Source organism: Berghia stephanieae, chromosome 11 (assembly GCF_034508935.2).
Source record: "Berghia stephanieae isolate SIO BIC M18660-M18661 chromosome 11, UCSD_Bste_1.3, whole genome shotgun sequence".
In the NCBI taxonomy this organism is placed as follows: Eukaryota; Metazoa; Mollusca; class Gastropoda; order Nudibranchia; family Aeolidiidae; genus Berghia; species Berghia stephanieae.
The window spans coordinates 34,048,414-34,063,649 of NC_088370.1; the positions used below are offsets into that span (position 1 = coordinate 34,048,414).

The 15,236-nt window shown below is 38.2% G+C and overlaps 2 protein-coding genes across 3 annotated transcripts in view; one reads left to right on the forward strand and one right to left on the reverse strand.

The window, feature by feature from the left end:
• LOC144956548 (uncharacterized) overlaps positions 1-8,753 on the forward strand; it is a 30,292-nt gene extending 21,539 nt beyond the window's left edge. Inside the window, exons 2-3 of the mRNA XM_078887114.1 lie at positions 2,772-4,428; positions 5,826-8,753. Of these exons, the coding sequence (XP_078743240.1) occupies positions 3,209-4,428; positions 5,826-8,055 (3,450 nt within the window). The 5' untranslated portion in view covers positions 2,772-3,208 and the 3' untranslated portion in view covers positions 8,056-8,753. The remainder of the gene's footprint in view (positions 1-2,771; positions 4,429-5,825) is intronic.
• LOC144956532 (uncharacterized) overlaps positions 1-15,236 on the reverse strand; it is a 167,751-nt gene that overhangs the window by 48,948 nt on the left and 103,567 nt on the right. The gene's annotated exons all lie outside the window — the stretch shown is intronic.

A 15,236-nucleotide genomic window follows, 5' to 3' on the forward strand; every position in this document is an offset into this window, starting at 1 on the left:
AACCAAAACAAAAAAAGAAAAAAGACAATAATATGGTATTCAAAGAATTATGGAGGAAATCAAAGCACAGTCGACGAACTGTCTTCTAAATGTTTCTACCCTAAAACTACAGTTTAAAATCGATTCCTGACATTTTTTCGGTGTCAGACTCAGGTTTTTGTTGTTTTGTTTTTACATTGTTTTTTTTTATGTTTGTTTCTTTCGTTTTTGTTTGTTTTTTTTTTTTTTTGTTTTTTTTTTTTGTTTTGTTTGTTTTTGTTTTGTTTTGTTTTTTGTTGATTTTTATATTAATTTTTTTTATTTTTTTTTTTTTTTGGGGGGGGGGGGGGTTCTTATTTAGATTATTTTGTAAAAATTCTCTTCTTTATATGTTTGGTTGGTTTTGTTGGGGGGCTTTGGGGGGGGGGGGGGGGTTACGTTATCAATTCTTTTTTGTAGGCACCTGTAGTGGTAAAATGTTGGATGGTTGCGTTCGTTAGAATTATATAATTTGTCATATCCAATGAGCGCTTCTCTCTGAGATTTTACTGAGGAGAATATGTATGTTAACGATGGCTACGATATGAGACAGCATAATATTGAGCCACTGATTGTGAAGACTTTTAAGTCAGTTTAAGTCACACCCATCAATACATACACACCTAGTTTGGTATAGCTCTACTTGATTAATTAGGAGTAATTCGGTCGTTCCAATAAATTACGCAGCGCTTAAAAACGTAACACATGCACAAGTACATACGTACAATCACACAAACTTGCACATATACAGACACACGCAAACAGATACACACACATAAACACACACACACACACACACACACACACACACACACACACGGAGTCATAGAGCGACACTAATCGTTTTAACTCAACACAATGCTGATCCCTAACTGCTGTTTGACCAATTAGCTCGGATCGGACATGGCTGTTTTCCCATATTTGTGTACCTGACCATTGCTGTTTTCCCATGTTTGAGTACCGGACCCCGGAGGGTCCATGAAACACATTCTTACGGTCGAATGGAACGTGATCATTATTGTATAGATAGTATGCGCTTGGCTCAGAAGTTCACAACATTGCCATCCGGAAGTACAACGGACCAACACACAAAACTGTGTGTATCCATGATCGTTTATAGTCTAGTTAAAACAGTTTAGTGAGAATCACTCACAAACGCGGATGGCAAAATATAATAACAAAGACCTGAGTGACGTCAACTTCGAACTATGTATAACTCCAGTCTAACCGTGTGGTCAATGATTTCAATGATTTCTAGAGGTGCCTAAATGAGTCAATAAAATGGAGAGAAAGATAAAGGGAGTAAATGTGACTCATAAATAAGGGAATAACACAATGTGGTCAATGATTTTACTCAGTGATTTGAATCATTAAAAAAAAAACTTGAGCTTTTATAAAGCGCAATATCCACAAAACGTGCTCAAAGCGCTTTATAAAGGGCACCTGACCAAAAGCAACACGTAACATGTAGAACGAGACATAATGCCTGTTAGGCGATACTACAATTTTTTTTTCCGACAGAGATAACGCCTTTAGCGGCCAGGTACTCATTTTACACGAGTACGGTCAGAAAATGTGAGTAAAAAGCCTTTTCCAAGGACTCAACTATGCGCCGAGCGAGGCTTGAGCTCAGGGCCCCCCGATACAAAAGCGAGTGTCATACCACAAGACCATAATATAGCCGCACAACTTTATTTGTGACTCGTCACCACAAAACGGTATTATGTGGGGGGGGGGGGCGGGGTGAAACATGTCAAAAAGTAAATTTAAATTGAAAGCAATGATATTTAAATTTTGAAGTTTAACAAAGTACATTCATTCTCTCCAACGAAGTACAATAATAAATCCCAAGGTTAATGTATTCGTGACAAATTTAGGAGCAGGCACTGGTTTAAGATAAACAGTCGGGGCAGGCTGATTTTTTAAATTGTTTTTTTTTTTCTCTTGTATTTCTCTCTCTGTTTTGTCTGGCACCGTTCGATGCACATTTTTTTCTGATGTTAAAAAAGTTCGGCATGACAATTGATAGAATGAAGTTGACGTCACGTAGGTCTTTGTTATTGTTCTTTGCCATCTGCATTAATGAGTAATTCTCACTAAACTGTATTAACCAGACTATAAACGTTCAATGTTACATATAGATTTGTGTGTTGGTCCGTTATACTTCCGGATGGCAAAGTTGTGAGCTTTTTAGCTAAGCGCATACTATCCATATATTCAATTATTTGGATATAGTTTACTCCGACATAATATCCAATTGAGACGACGAGTCACGTATCTTCATTAGTTTCTGTTCTTTCAAACGGTGTGAACAATACGTTATTTCGTATACTTAATCTTCTATATCACGTACTCCTTTCTTTAACCTTATTTCGTAGTGCATTAAAAAAAACAATTGTCAATGCTAAGCTCGTTCTGTTTGTGATAATATAATATATGGTCAAAGTAATGTTTAATTAAGCTGCCCAGCAGTCGTACCCATAAATTGTGTAACGACTTCTTACTTAAGGAAAAAAAGAAGAAAAAAGATAAAAAAAAACCTTGGACTGTGCCACATATATTCGACCTGCCAACCATTAATTTGGTATGTTACGGATTAAAATAAAGATATAAATGCAAACAATTTTTTCACCCAATTTTTTAACATTCAGCACATTATCACGAGCACGACTGGGTGGTTAAACAAAAGGATATGTTAACACTATTTTATTACTGTATTTATTTTACCATAATTATATTTTTACCGTCCCCAGATCTCACAGATATCATCCATATTGACAAGCAAGTCGTTCCAAGATGTTCCACAATAACACAAACCATCATGAATGGTCACGAGCAGATGAGCGACAACACAAACGATGGCGTTGATGAATAAATAAAACAGGTCACGTAACGGCACACATCCTATGACACCGAATAACCCATTCAACTTCTTATCGAATCAATTGTCTAGTAAAATGAATTAGAACTGCTCAAGTGATCGACAACACAAACGATGGCGTTGATGAATAAATAAAACAGGTCACACAAAGGCACACATCCTATGACAACATACAACCCTTTCAACTTCTAATCGAATCAATTGTCTAGTAAAATGATAAGAACTGGCCGGTCTGAATTATAATTGAATGACTTGTGCATTTTATCATCAGTACATGACAATAGGTGTACCGCGATTGAATGAACGACCATGTCGACCGCGAGGAAAAATTCTAGCCAGTACAGCAGGAGTTCTTTCGACGCCATGGAAAGCACGAGACGTTTGTCTGACGGCTTGTTGTCTGGACATGGGAAAAACGAATCACGTGATCATGCATTAGGACAAAATGTCAATGAATCTAACGTAATCCACGAATACAATGACTCGGAAATGGACAGCCGTCTTGATCCACTTCAAACGACAAAGAACCATACTACACACGGACATAGTGTTGATTCTCGGAAAACCAGTACATCGTCACATGGAGGGGGTTTCACATCGTCGTCCCTGGGCTCCATTGCAAAAGAAACGAGCTCTACTGACGACACGTCTGACGATAAAGCATATCATAATAGCGATAATATAATAGTTGAAAATGGATACGGGGATGACGAAGGCGTGGATGATAACGTAGATGATAATGAAGTAGATAACGATAATGCTGACCAACGATCGGAGTCGGACTCGGATTTGGAATCACCAGACGACTTTGACGGGAACGGCTACGTCCAGTACGGATCTTATGAAAGGAAGAATAGCAAGAAACAGACGAACGACGATTACACTTTACACAATGACAAAGATAACCTACGCAATGAAGATGCCTCCTTAAATACCAGGCGATTCTCACAAGGTTTAGAATTGACTAATAGAATTATTGCTAAATCCCATATCATCACATCGTCCGACATAGAACATTCTAAGAATGACGAGTTGCAAACTCCATCATCCCCTCCATCATCGCAATTCCAACCACACGTCAACACAAACAACACACGCTTGGTACAAGACAACGACGACGACAGCAACAAAGCCAACAACGACGACAACAACAATCAGAACAAGGTCAACGAAGACAACAACAACGACAACGACAAAGTCAACAACGATCAGCCAGGCCGCTTTCAGTTGTATTCCCCAAAACAATCCAAAACGGACACGAATTCAGACGATGACGGATACAGTAAAATCCACGACAATACAGACGTTCTCGACGACATGGAAAAGATGGAAGAGGTCAAGGACATCGGGTATAGCACGATCGACAAACTACAGCACATGGATAGAACGGATCCGGCGCTCAGAAGGCTATTCATGCGTCCGAGGGTGACCCCAGCCCAAACACAGTCCGTCAAAGTGGACCCAGATATCAAAAGCATGGTCAACGAGTTTCTCAGAACGAACGTGGCAGAAAATTTCATCATTGCACGGTAGGATTAATTAAATATTTCTAGAGAAAAACACATTTTATGCAATAATAAGATGTCTTTAACTGAAGTTCACGAAATGGTAAATACTGCACTATTTGGAGCTGGGAACTTGGCAGAAATAAGCAAAGGGGTTTTAAGTTTCAAGTTTGATAAATTAAGTATTGGGCACTAAGTAAATATGAAAAAAAATATATCAAAAATCGAATAAAGTTATTTAAGGGCAATCAATGGCTTATTGATTAATTCTGTAAAAAGAGAATTTTATTCTGGTTTGGGATCCATGCATTAACTCACTCAACCCTAACACCGACTATATCCACAGTTTAACCGGGTTACTTTTATCCCATGCCTATTTATTACATTTTTCTGAGACAAATTATAGGCTCTATATCAAATCTAATGTTTTTAGTTTTTACATGTTAATGGTAGTTGAATAAAACTACCTAGACCTGTCTGTGTACATGCTCATTTTTAATACATTTCTTCCAATTTTGAAAAGCAGCAAAAATCTTTAGGATTGAGCGAGTTAAGAAAAAAATCGATTAAAATTTGTAATGAAAAAAATAGGATGGCGTCTTCATTATTTCATGAATATCTATTGTCGATAAAAATATAAAATATTGTAGAATTCTTTCAACAGTGAAAAGCATGCCTGAGCCCGCATTTGAATGGAGCTCGAGGAGGACTTTATTATACAGCCACGATCGGGGATTTCCAAAATTGAGAGTTCAGTTATAAGAACAGATTAACCCTCCAAGTTTGCTTGGTTATGTTGTAATATGGCGGTAAAATGAGAGCAGCTTGGCATAGCGGTACGATCTTTGCTTCGCACCAGAAGGTACCGAGTTCGCGCTGTTTGACCTTGAACAAGTAAACTCGCTATAATTCACTTAACTCACTGCGACTGATGCCTGGATTATCCCACTCACTCTTCTCTAGGAAAAGACCAAAAGAACAAAATACCTTTGGGGTGAATGAAGGGAATTTATTATTTGTTTATTTTCTATATCTATATCAATTGAGCTGCCTTTACTAATGCAACGTATGATCTTAACTTTACTAGTACAGTATAATGTTAGCATTAAATATTATCTAAATCCTATCTTTCCCCCAACGTTTCACCAGGTATTTAACACTCTCCTTACCGACCATTTTCATGATTTTTCCAGACATGCTATACCTAACTAACACACAACTTGACTTTTTACACTCAAACTCATTCTACTAGATAAGCACATTTTTGTGCAGCTTAACAAACTTTATAAAACAGCGATTTTTCTTACGTTTTTTATGTGCAAAGCAAATCTGATAAAGAAAAATGTGACGATTTTCCTGTAGTTTGTAAGAAGAGGGTTAAGGTTCCCACTAAATATTGTGTAATTTCTTTGTTTCCCCAGAGTTCTACGAGAGAACTACGCTTTGTTCTACGCCTGGTTAGCATCACACATGCAGACAGAACGAAATGCTTGGGCAGTCCGACTGGCACAGGCCCTGGAGACGGCGGAGAAAGAAAGAAAAGGATCGTTGGAGTGTCGGAATCTGGTGATAGAAGCAGCTACGACACTTCGTACTCTCGTCTCTACCGTCAGCGAATCTCTTTACGGTATTCAGAACCATGACAATACGCATGACGAAAAGCAAAACGTGTTTCGGAAAGGACCTTCGTTAAGACAGGGACACGTGAAAGGATTCGGTAACATAAGAGGCGGAGGTGGGACGAAATCGTCAGTATTGAACAATTCAATCTCCTCCAAAAACAAACACCAAGTTAACCATCAGTATAATACTTCTGATAGTGAAATGAATGGTTCTTTAGAGGATTTGTCATCGATGTTAAGGCAATCCTCATTTAATATGATAGAAGTGTGCGAACCTACCAATTATGAGAGTGACCCAGGGACGGGTAAACAAGTCTACGGCTTAAGGAAAAAGACAGGGAGCAACAATAATAAGATACCGTTTTCAAAACATGCGGGAATCTTAAGCGACAACAGTAACATACAACGTCGCGCAGGATACACTTCTAATTCTAACAACTGTCCCCCGAGCAAACCGGATACAACCGAAACCGTGCCGTTTGGTCACTACACAATTAACGGAGTCCTTGTGGATTTTGATGACGACTCAGATTGGAACCAGGTTCTAAAGGACAGCATTGACGTATTAGTGGAGATTTGCGACACACTAATAACGGATCGAAAAGCTTGTCTTCGCCTTATGTCTTCCAAGTCTAGTCAGTATCAAAGTCTGGTCGACGCTCTCTCCCTTTTCATTCAAGACAACCAGGCACGGGATTACTTCAAGAGAAAAGACATCGAGAAAAGGCTCAGACTGCTCGAGATCGAGAACAAAAGCATGCAAGAGGAAGTGAATATGTTAAAGAAAACGTTGCTGGATAAAAGCGAAGACGCGCTCAATCTCCAAACACATCTAAATCGTCTGGAGGCGATGGTCAAAGGTCAGAAGGCGGAGACATCGGACAAGTGTGTGGGCACGTACAAGGACGATTTCATGCCGTCACCCAGGGTCAATCTGGCCGTGGGCAAACACGGGAAAACGACGAATAAATCGAAAAGTCCAAATGATAAACAGAAGGGGGATAATCTTAAGTCTAGCAAAATCTACAAATTAAACAAGAGTCCCTACGCTGTGCAAGATCCACCAGTTGTAAATGGAACTGCTCCGTCAAAATCATATCCAACTGGAAAATATAGTAACAAAAATGGTTACATCAGTGATGCTTCAGAGTCTGGTTACAGCCGTTACGATTCACAGAGAGATGACGGCACACCGCTGGGAATACACAAGCAGCAATCATTTATCGAGATTTCTGAAGAGAAACTTGAAAAACTAAAACACAGAGCAAAAAAATTAGAGGATTCTCTTCACGAAGCCATCAGTAGCATGGACACGTTGAATAAAGCGACGCCTTGGATGGATAAAGTCCGAATCACCACTCAAAAACCAGCCCCCATTGCCCATTTTCAAAAGGTCAAAGCCGCTGGAAATCATTACCAAACGGCAAAAAGCATAGCGTACTGGAAGAAATCTTCATTTGAGATCACTGGTTCAGTTTCGAACCGTAAAAGGTTCGTTGGTACGATAACGAAATCTAACAACACAGACATCCACAGACAAAACAAATACCCTAGTACAAATGACACGGCTTTCAACCTGAAGACAGAGACTTCTAGTCTATTGGAAGGTAGATCCTTAGTCGATCCTCAACCGGGCAATGAGCTTAAGTTGCTATCGGCCAGATCGCAAGGCCTGACGCCCCGTTCTACAGCCTCTCGATTTGACGGTTACCATTCGGACGACGAAGGCCGAGCCAGTAACCGTCAACTGCCATCCCAGCAAAATGACCTATGCGTCAGGGGTGAAGTTTCCCAAAAAGTCCGCGCGAGACGAGGACAGGTCAAGCAGATCGTGTCCAAATGTCTACGTTGTCAAAAGCTGTTCTCCCCTACGGACAATCACAAACTAGCCTGCTGCTATCACACCAAAGACAAGGAACGGTTGGAGCACTACGATCACATGGGTATGTTGATCAAGGTCATGTATGCGTGGAAATGTTGTCAGCAGCCACAAGAAGCTGACGGATGTTGTTTTGGAAAACACGTGTGACAATTTTTGCACGATATATATCAATACGGCAACACGCATCTCCGATGATTGAGGAAACAAAAAGAGCATCAGCTGCTTTTCCACAATGATGTTAGGCATTTTTTCCTCGTCTTGACATAGACATTTATCTAAGCGTTGTTGTCAGACAGATCTGTTGACATGCACTGGTGCTAAAATCCTTAGAATAGAGGCATTCAGTTAGCTGGATCATGTTATAACGATTAAACTCAAAACTGCCCAACTATGGAAAACCCATATTCAAAAATTTGGCCGGAAAACTCGTCCTTCAACTACCGATTGATTTAAATGACCCTTATCTTGGCAAAAACTCTCAAACCTGGGACTTCACGAAGTCCCAGGTTTGAGGGGTTTTGTCAAGATGAGAGTCATTTAAATCGATCGATATTTGAAGGACGAGTTTTCCGGCCAAATTTTTAAATATGGGTTTTTCCAGAGTACGGCAAAAATGGTCGATCGCAAGTGCTTTGCCTTGACTTTAATTTTTGATCAAAAAGCTGATTTTCATTAATTGCAAACCAAAGTAATCAACCTCATGCTTTTTAATTAAAGTTCCCTGGAATTTACAAAATGGAGAAGACTACATAATCCGGAGTTTATAAAACAACATTGTAACTGACATCCAAAAAACCCTCGCATTCTTACGACATTATTAATAAAATTGTTGACAAGGGAATTTATATTTTCTTCTTTGTTGTTATTGTTATTGTGACTGTGATACCATAAGTCAAGTGTCGAGAAACTCAATAGATAGTATGCAGATGACGTCACTCAGGCCTTTGTTATTGTTTTTGCCATCCGCGTTTGTGAGTTGTTCTCACTAAACGGTATTAACCAGACTATAAAAGTTCATGGTTACACAAAGTTTTGTGTGTTGGTCCGTTATACTTCCGGATGGCAATGTTGTGAACTCCTTGGCCAAGCGCATTCTATCTATAGATGACTTATTACAATTCCCATTAATAAATTATGACCAAATATTTTAATCTGATATCATATTTGACCAATTGCTTATAAAACCCATAATGCCAGAATAAAACAGCTGCCGAAAAGCGAATCTCAATTCAAAACTATCCATAAAATCGTATTTTCGATTAAGATTAAAAAGCTTAAATTCAGATAATATTTAAAAAGATATAAAAATACAGCAAAGAAACCGATGAAAATTATTATGGTCTGAAAATGGCCAAACAGAAAATTTATGATGATACAGTTGACCAGAAAAAAGAAATGGACAAAGAATTGGATAATAAAATGGAAGAGAAAGAAGAACGCAGTGAGAAAAGAGAATTCAGTGAGCACAAATCCTAAAGAAGGAACGGGATAGGAGCTTGTATGTTGACAGAGATGGTTCTTAGATTTCCCCTTGAAATGAGTCAGCCATAGATAGCTTTTTCAATAGGACGGCGTTCCTTTAACTTGGATTCAGGTCATCACGTTTTCAGATAGATCAGATAGCTTTTTCAATAGGACGGCGTTCCTTTAACTTGGATTCAGGTCATCACGTTTTCAGAGAGATCAGATAGCTTTTTCAATAGGACGGCGTTCCTTTAACTTGGATTCAGGTCATAGTTTCAGAGAGATCAGATAGCTTTTCATAGACGGCGTTCTTAACTTGGTCAGTATCACTTTTCAGAGAGATCAGATAGCTTTTTCAATAGGACGGCGTTCCTTTAACTTGGATTCAGGTCATCACGTTTTCAGAGAGATCAGATAGCTTTTTCAATAAAACGACTTTCCTTTAACTGGGATTCAGGTCATCACGTTTTCAGAGAGATCAGATAGCTTTTTCAATAGGACGACGTTCCTTTAACTTGGATTCAGGTCATCACGTTTTCAGAGAGATCAGATGGATTGGGAGGGATGGACTCGATTGCCTGACCACATAGACCACTGGACATTTCTCAGTTTAACTCTTCCTATGGGGCTATATCAGATACATTGTTTATTACATTGTTTGTGCGGCTATGTGGTCTAGTGGTATGACACTCGCTTTTGGATAGGAAGGTCCTGGGTTCGAGCCTCGCTCGGTGTGTAGTTGAGAAGGCTCTTTACTCACATTCTCTCACCGTACTCAGGTGTAAAATGAGTATCTGGCCGCTAACAACGTTGTCATTGAAAAAAATGCAATATCGCCTAACAGGCTACATGTTAAATGAAACGTTTTTCTGAATATGTTATAAAAAAAGGCAAAGACTTTATGGGCTAGAAGAAAAAAAAAAGAAAGAAAAAATGTGAAACAGGTTGAAGAAGAAGAGGAGGATGAGGTGGTGGTGGAGCAGGAGGAGAAGGATGAGGAGGAGGAGGAGCAGAAGAAGAAGAAGAAGAAGAAGAAGAAGAAGAAGAAGAAGAAGAAGAAGAAGAAGAAGAAGAAGAAGACGGAGGAGGAGGAGGAGGAGAAGAAGACGGAGGAGGAGGAGAAGAAGAAGAAGAAGAAGAAGAAGAAGAAGAAGAAGAAGAAGAAGAAAGATAGAAAGAAACTCAAATTATTTTTTTAAAACAAAGCAAAATCAAATTTTATCATTCGAATCAGTTGCCTCATTTACAAAGCAGAACTATATTAAAGGAGTTCCATAAAAGGCTTTTTACTTACACAAGCCTACTTATAAATATCTTAAACGAGTTGCATTGTTACGACAATGAACAATGTAATAAGTTCCTTCTTTCCATTCCTATAATAACCCTGCTCTTATGTGCATGGTGTGAATATTATATAACGCCCAAAAAGCAGCAGTACAATCAGAAGAGTGTAGATAAGTACCGCCCCTTATACAGCTTGTTGTCTTAAGTCTATTATTTAATCCGACATAATAATCTTATAGCTTGTAGGGCAGAGGGTGACATTGAAATTGAATGTATTGTTGATGAATAACACGGGCATTGAATAAAATCACTAGTCATGACTGGTTCACAGAGTGACAAAACACTAAATTAACATCATATGAGGTTAATTGTGCGGCTATGTGGTCTAGTGGTATGGCACTCGCTTTCGAGTCGGAAGGTCCTGGGTTCGAGCCTCGTTCGGCTCATAGTTGATTTCTATGAGAAGCTCTCTAGCCACATTCTCTCACAGTACTCAGGTATAAAATGAGTATATGGTCGTTAACAGCGTTGTCTCTGTCCGAAAATATTGTAATATCGCGTCATGTCCCGTCCTAAATGTTAAATGTTGCTGTTGGCCAGGGACCCTTGCAAAGCGCTTTGAGAACGTTTAGTGGATATTGCGCTATAGAAAAGCTCAATCTACAATCAGTAGACCATAAGTACCGCCCCTTGTACAGCTTGTTGTCTAAATCTATTATTTAATCGGGCATAATAACCTTATATATACCACGTAAGGCAGAGGGTGACAATTGAATGTTTTGTTGATGAATAAAACGGGCATTGAATCAAATCACTTGTCATGACTTTGATTCAAAGGGTGACAAAACACTAAATTAACATATGAGGTTAATTGTGCGCCTATGTGGTCTTGTAGTATCGCTTTCGAATCGGAAGATCCTGGGTTCGAGCCTCGCTCGACGCATTGTTGAGTCCTTGGAAAAGACTCTTTACTCACATTCTATCACCGTACTCGGGTTAAAAACTGACTACCTGCCTGTTAACAACGTTGTCTCTGTCCGAAAAAAATTGTAATATCCCCTAACAGACGTCATGTCCCGTCCCAAATGTCAAGTGTTGCTGTTGACCAGGGATCCCTTGTAAAGCGCTTTGAGCACGTTTCGTGGATATTGCCCTATATAAAAGCTCAATTATTTTTTTTAAACTGAAGAGGTGACACGCCAAGGCAAAAGTCAATCTGTATTAAGCTTGATCAGAAACCGGATGAGTGACAACGTTTGCTCGGGTGTTGTTGTTTTTTTTTTCTAAGGGGCAATTTATATGCATTATATCAATCAACTCAGGTTTGAATTGATACCCGATGCAAAGGAAAATGAAAATGAAATTATGTGAAAGTTTCATGAATGGAATGAAAGCTGGCGTATCGGGTTTCCTTAACAATAATTTCAAATTCAAAAACTATGATAAATAGATGTTAAAATGTCGATATTGCAGTAATAGGATTCAATAGTCTGGTGTCACGTCCGCCCAGCAACGAGCAGCTTGGTTCTAAACAATGAAAATCTAAACGTTTTATTCTTCATGCTGGATATATGATTTCTGGTATTATTCATCGAATTATAATTGCAATCAAATTGGTTTTCCTTAAAAAGTCTTGTCATGACACTGTCACTGCTCTCTTGGTGGAAATGCTAGACAACTAGATGTCACAACAGAGTAAAGACAATCCGCACCTCAAGAGTGTTTTAGCTGTAGTGTGTTCTTATCATTACCGTAAACCTATAGGGAATGAGATTAGCGGAAGAGTAGTGTCCCTTGATTGGACGTCACGGCGGAAATGTTATGAGAGAGAGAACGTCATGCTGGATTGAGACGCTTCGACGCATGCGCAAAACCAAATTGACGTTCTCTCTGTAAGGTGACGTCCAATCAAGGGACGCTACTCTTCCCCTAATCTCATTCCCTATAATCAAGTTTGAACTCTGAGGAAGCATTGTTCCTATCTCTTCCTCTGTGTCATGGACGGTGTTCTTCTCAATAACTTAGAATTAATCGATCCAGCCCGTTATAAATTATTGCCTCGTATTTAAACCTAAAGTCAAATCATTGACAATTAGCATTATTATAATGTGACGATAAAAAAAGCTGAGTATTCGTCGTTTATTACAATAAGGTTAAGACGGTATAATATCATTACTGTGTGGTTATGTGTCTCGTCTTGTCACAAAAGACAAGGAGTGATTTAGTTCACAAAAGACACGCAGTGATTTAGTTCACAAAAGACACGCAGTGATTTAGTTCACAAAAGACACGCAGTGATTTAGTTCACAAAAGACACGCAGTGATTTAGTTCACAAAAGACAAGCAGTGATTTAGTTCACAAAAGACAAGCAGTGATTTAGTTCACAAAAGACACGCAGTGATTTAGTTCACAAAAGACACGCAGTGATTTAGTTCACAAAAGACAAGCAGTGATTTAGTTCACAAAAGACACGCAGTGATTTAGTTCACAAAAGACACGCAGTGATTTAGTTCACAAAAGACACGCAGTGATTTAGTTCACAAAAGACAAGCAGTGATTTAATTCACAAAAGACACGCAGTGATTTAGTTCACAAAAGACACGCAGTTATTTAGTTCACAAAAGACACGCAGTGATTTAGTTCACAAAAGACACGCAGTGATTTAGTCTAGTCATGAAATATGGAGACATGAGGATAATAGATCGGATTGTGCAACAAAGAGTTTCTATATTTATAATTTCGCATTCATCAAGGTATCCTATGTAATACCAAGTCCACATTATTGATAAAAGGATCCCAAAAATGTATAAGTCTTCCTCCTCGATATCTTTTATACCAAATTTTCCAAGCCTGATCCGTATCTATTCTAAAACTAAAATCAAAACAAACGGGCCATCAGACCAAAACGAATTTTAACAAGTCATTTACAAACAATGGGAAATAAAAGGTGGAAGAGGATTAGCTCCTATATATATTATATTATATATATATATATATATATATATATATATATATATATATATATATATAATAATATAAACAAAAAACAAAAACCATGAAATAATAGTGCTCAACTTTAGTATAAAAGGAGCTATTTATGAACACACACACACACACACACACACACACACACACAATATATATATATATATATATATATATATATAATATATATATATATATATTGTATTGTATTGTCAATCACCCCCATTGATTTTATCATAGGCATCATTTCAAAGGGTCTTATAATTATCCACAATAATTAGTGACAATCTATCTTACCTATACTACTCGTACCTTCCATACACACCCAAAAAAAAACGCCTTTCAGCACATTGCATATTCATATTTCTTCGACTTTAAAACATGGTTAAATTAATATTAACGTTCATTTGTCAGAAATTCTTAAGGTTGACGAGGTCATCTCAATCTATCAAGTTTTTAAGTAAAAGAAAAAATAATTCTGGCGAAAATGAAACAGTTTTTTTGTGAATGAAAGATAGTCAGCTAAACACAGAAATATACTCTTGCCTTATATTCCACCAAAACATAAAGAGATGTTTTGTCAATTTAAGATTTTCGGTATGACACCTATACTATTCCACTGTCAACTTAAGGACGAACACAGACTGTAACAAACATATAGACAGTATGCGCTTGGCTAAGAAGCTCACAACATTGCCATCCGGAAGTATAACGGACCAAAATCAAAAATTATGTGTAACCTAAAACGTTTATAGTTAAGTGAGAATTACTCATAAACGTGGATGGCAAAAAAAAGACAATAACAAAGACCAGAATGTCGTCAACTTCGTTCTATCTATAAAATGGTTCAATTAGTCCGCTAGTTCTATACTCTGTACTCTGGGGGGAAAAACACGTTGTTTTATTCATTTCGACCATAAAACTCTTTCTTCAAATATCGATCGATTAAAATGACCCCCATCTTGTCCAAAAAAAAAAAAAAACACTCAAAACTGCCTTGAAGTCCCTGGTTTGAGAGTTTTTGACAAGACAAGTGCCGTTTTAATCGATTAATATTTGAAGGACTTGGGGTTTTTTGGGGGTTTTTTTGGCTAATAAGAGTTTGTTTTAAAAACGTGTTGTATTTTGATTCTTTTGTTTCCCAAAAACCGGCAAAATAGATAATATAACGGATCAAAAAGGCTTCGTTGTGTCTACAGATTCCCATTGACATGGCGGTATAACTTTGTTGCATCTCACAATCTCTCTTTTTTTTTAAATGAGCTTTTATATAGCGCAATATCCACTAAACGGGCTAAAAAGCGCTTTACAAGGGGTCCATAGCCAACAGCAACACTTAACATGTAGGACGTGACATGACGTCTGTTAAGCGATGTTACAATTTTTTCAGACAGAGAAAACGCTGTTAACGGCCAGGAACTCATTTTATACCTGAGTACGGTGAGAGAATGTGAGTAAAGAGCCTTTTCAAAGGACTCAACTATGCGCCGATCGAGGCTCGAACCCAGGACCTTCCGATCCGAAAGCGAGTGTCATACCACAAGACCACATAGCAGCTCTAGATATGATCCTAAGACAAGGATCCACAGTATTT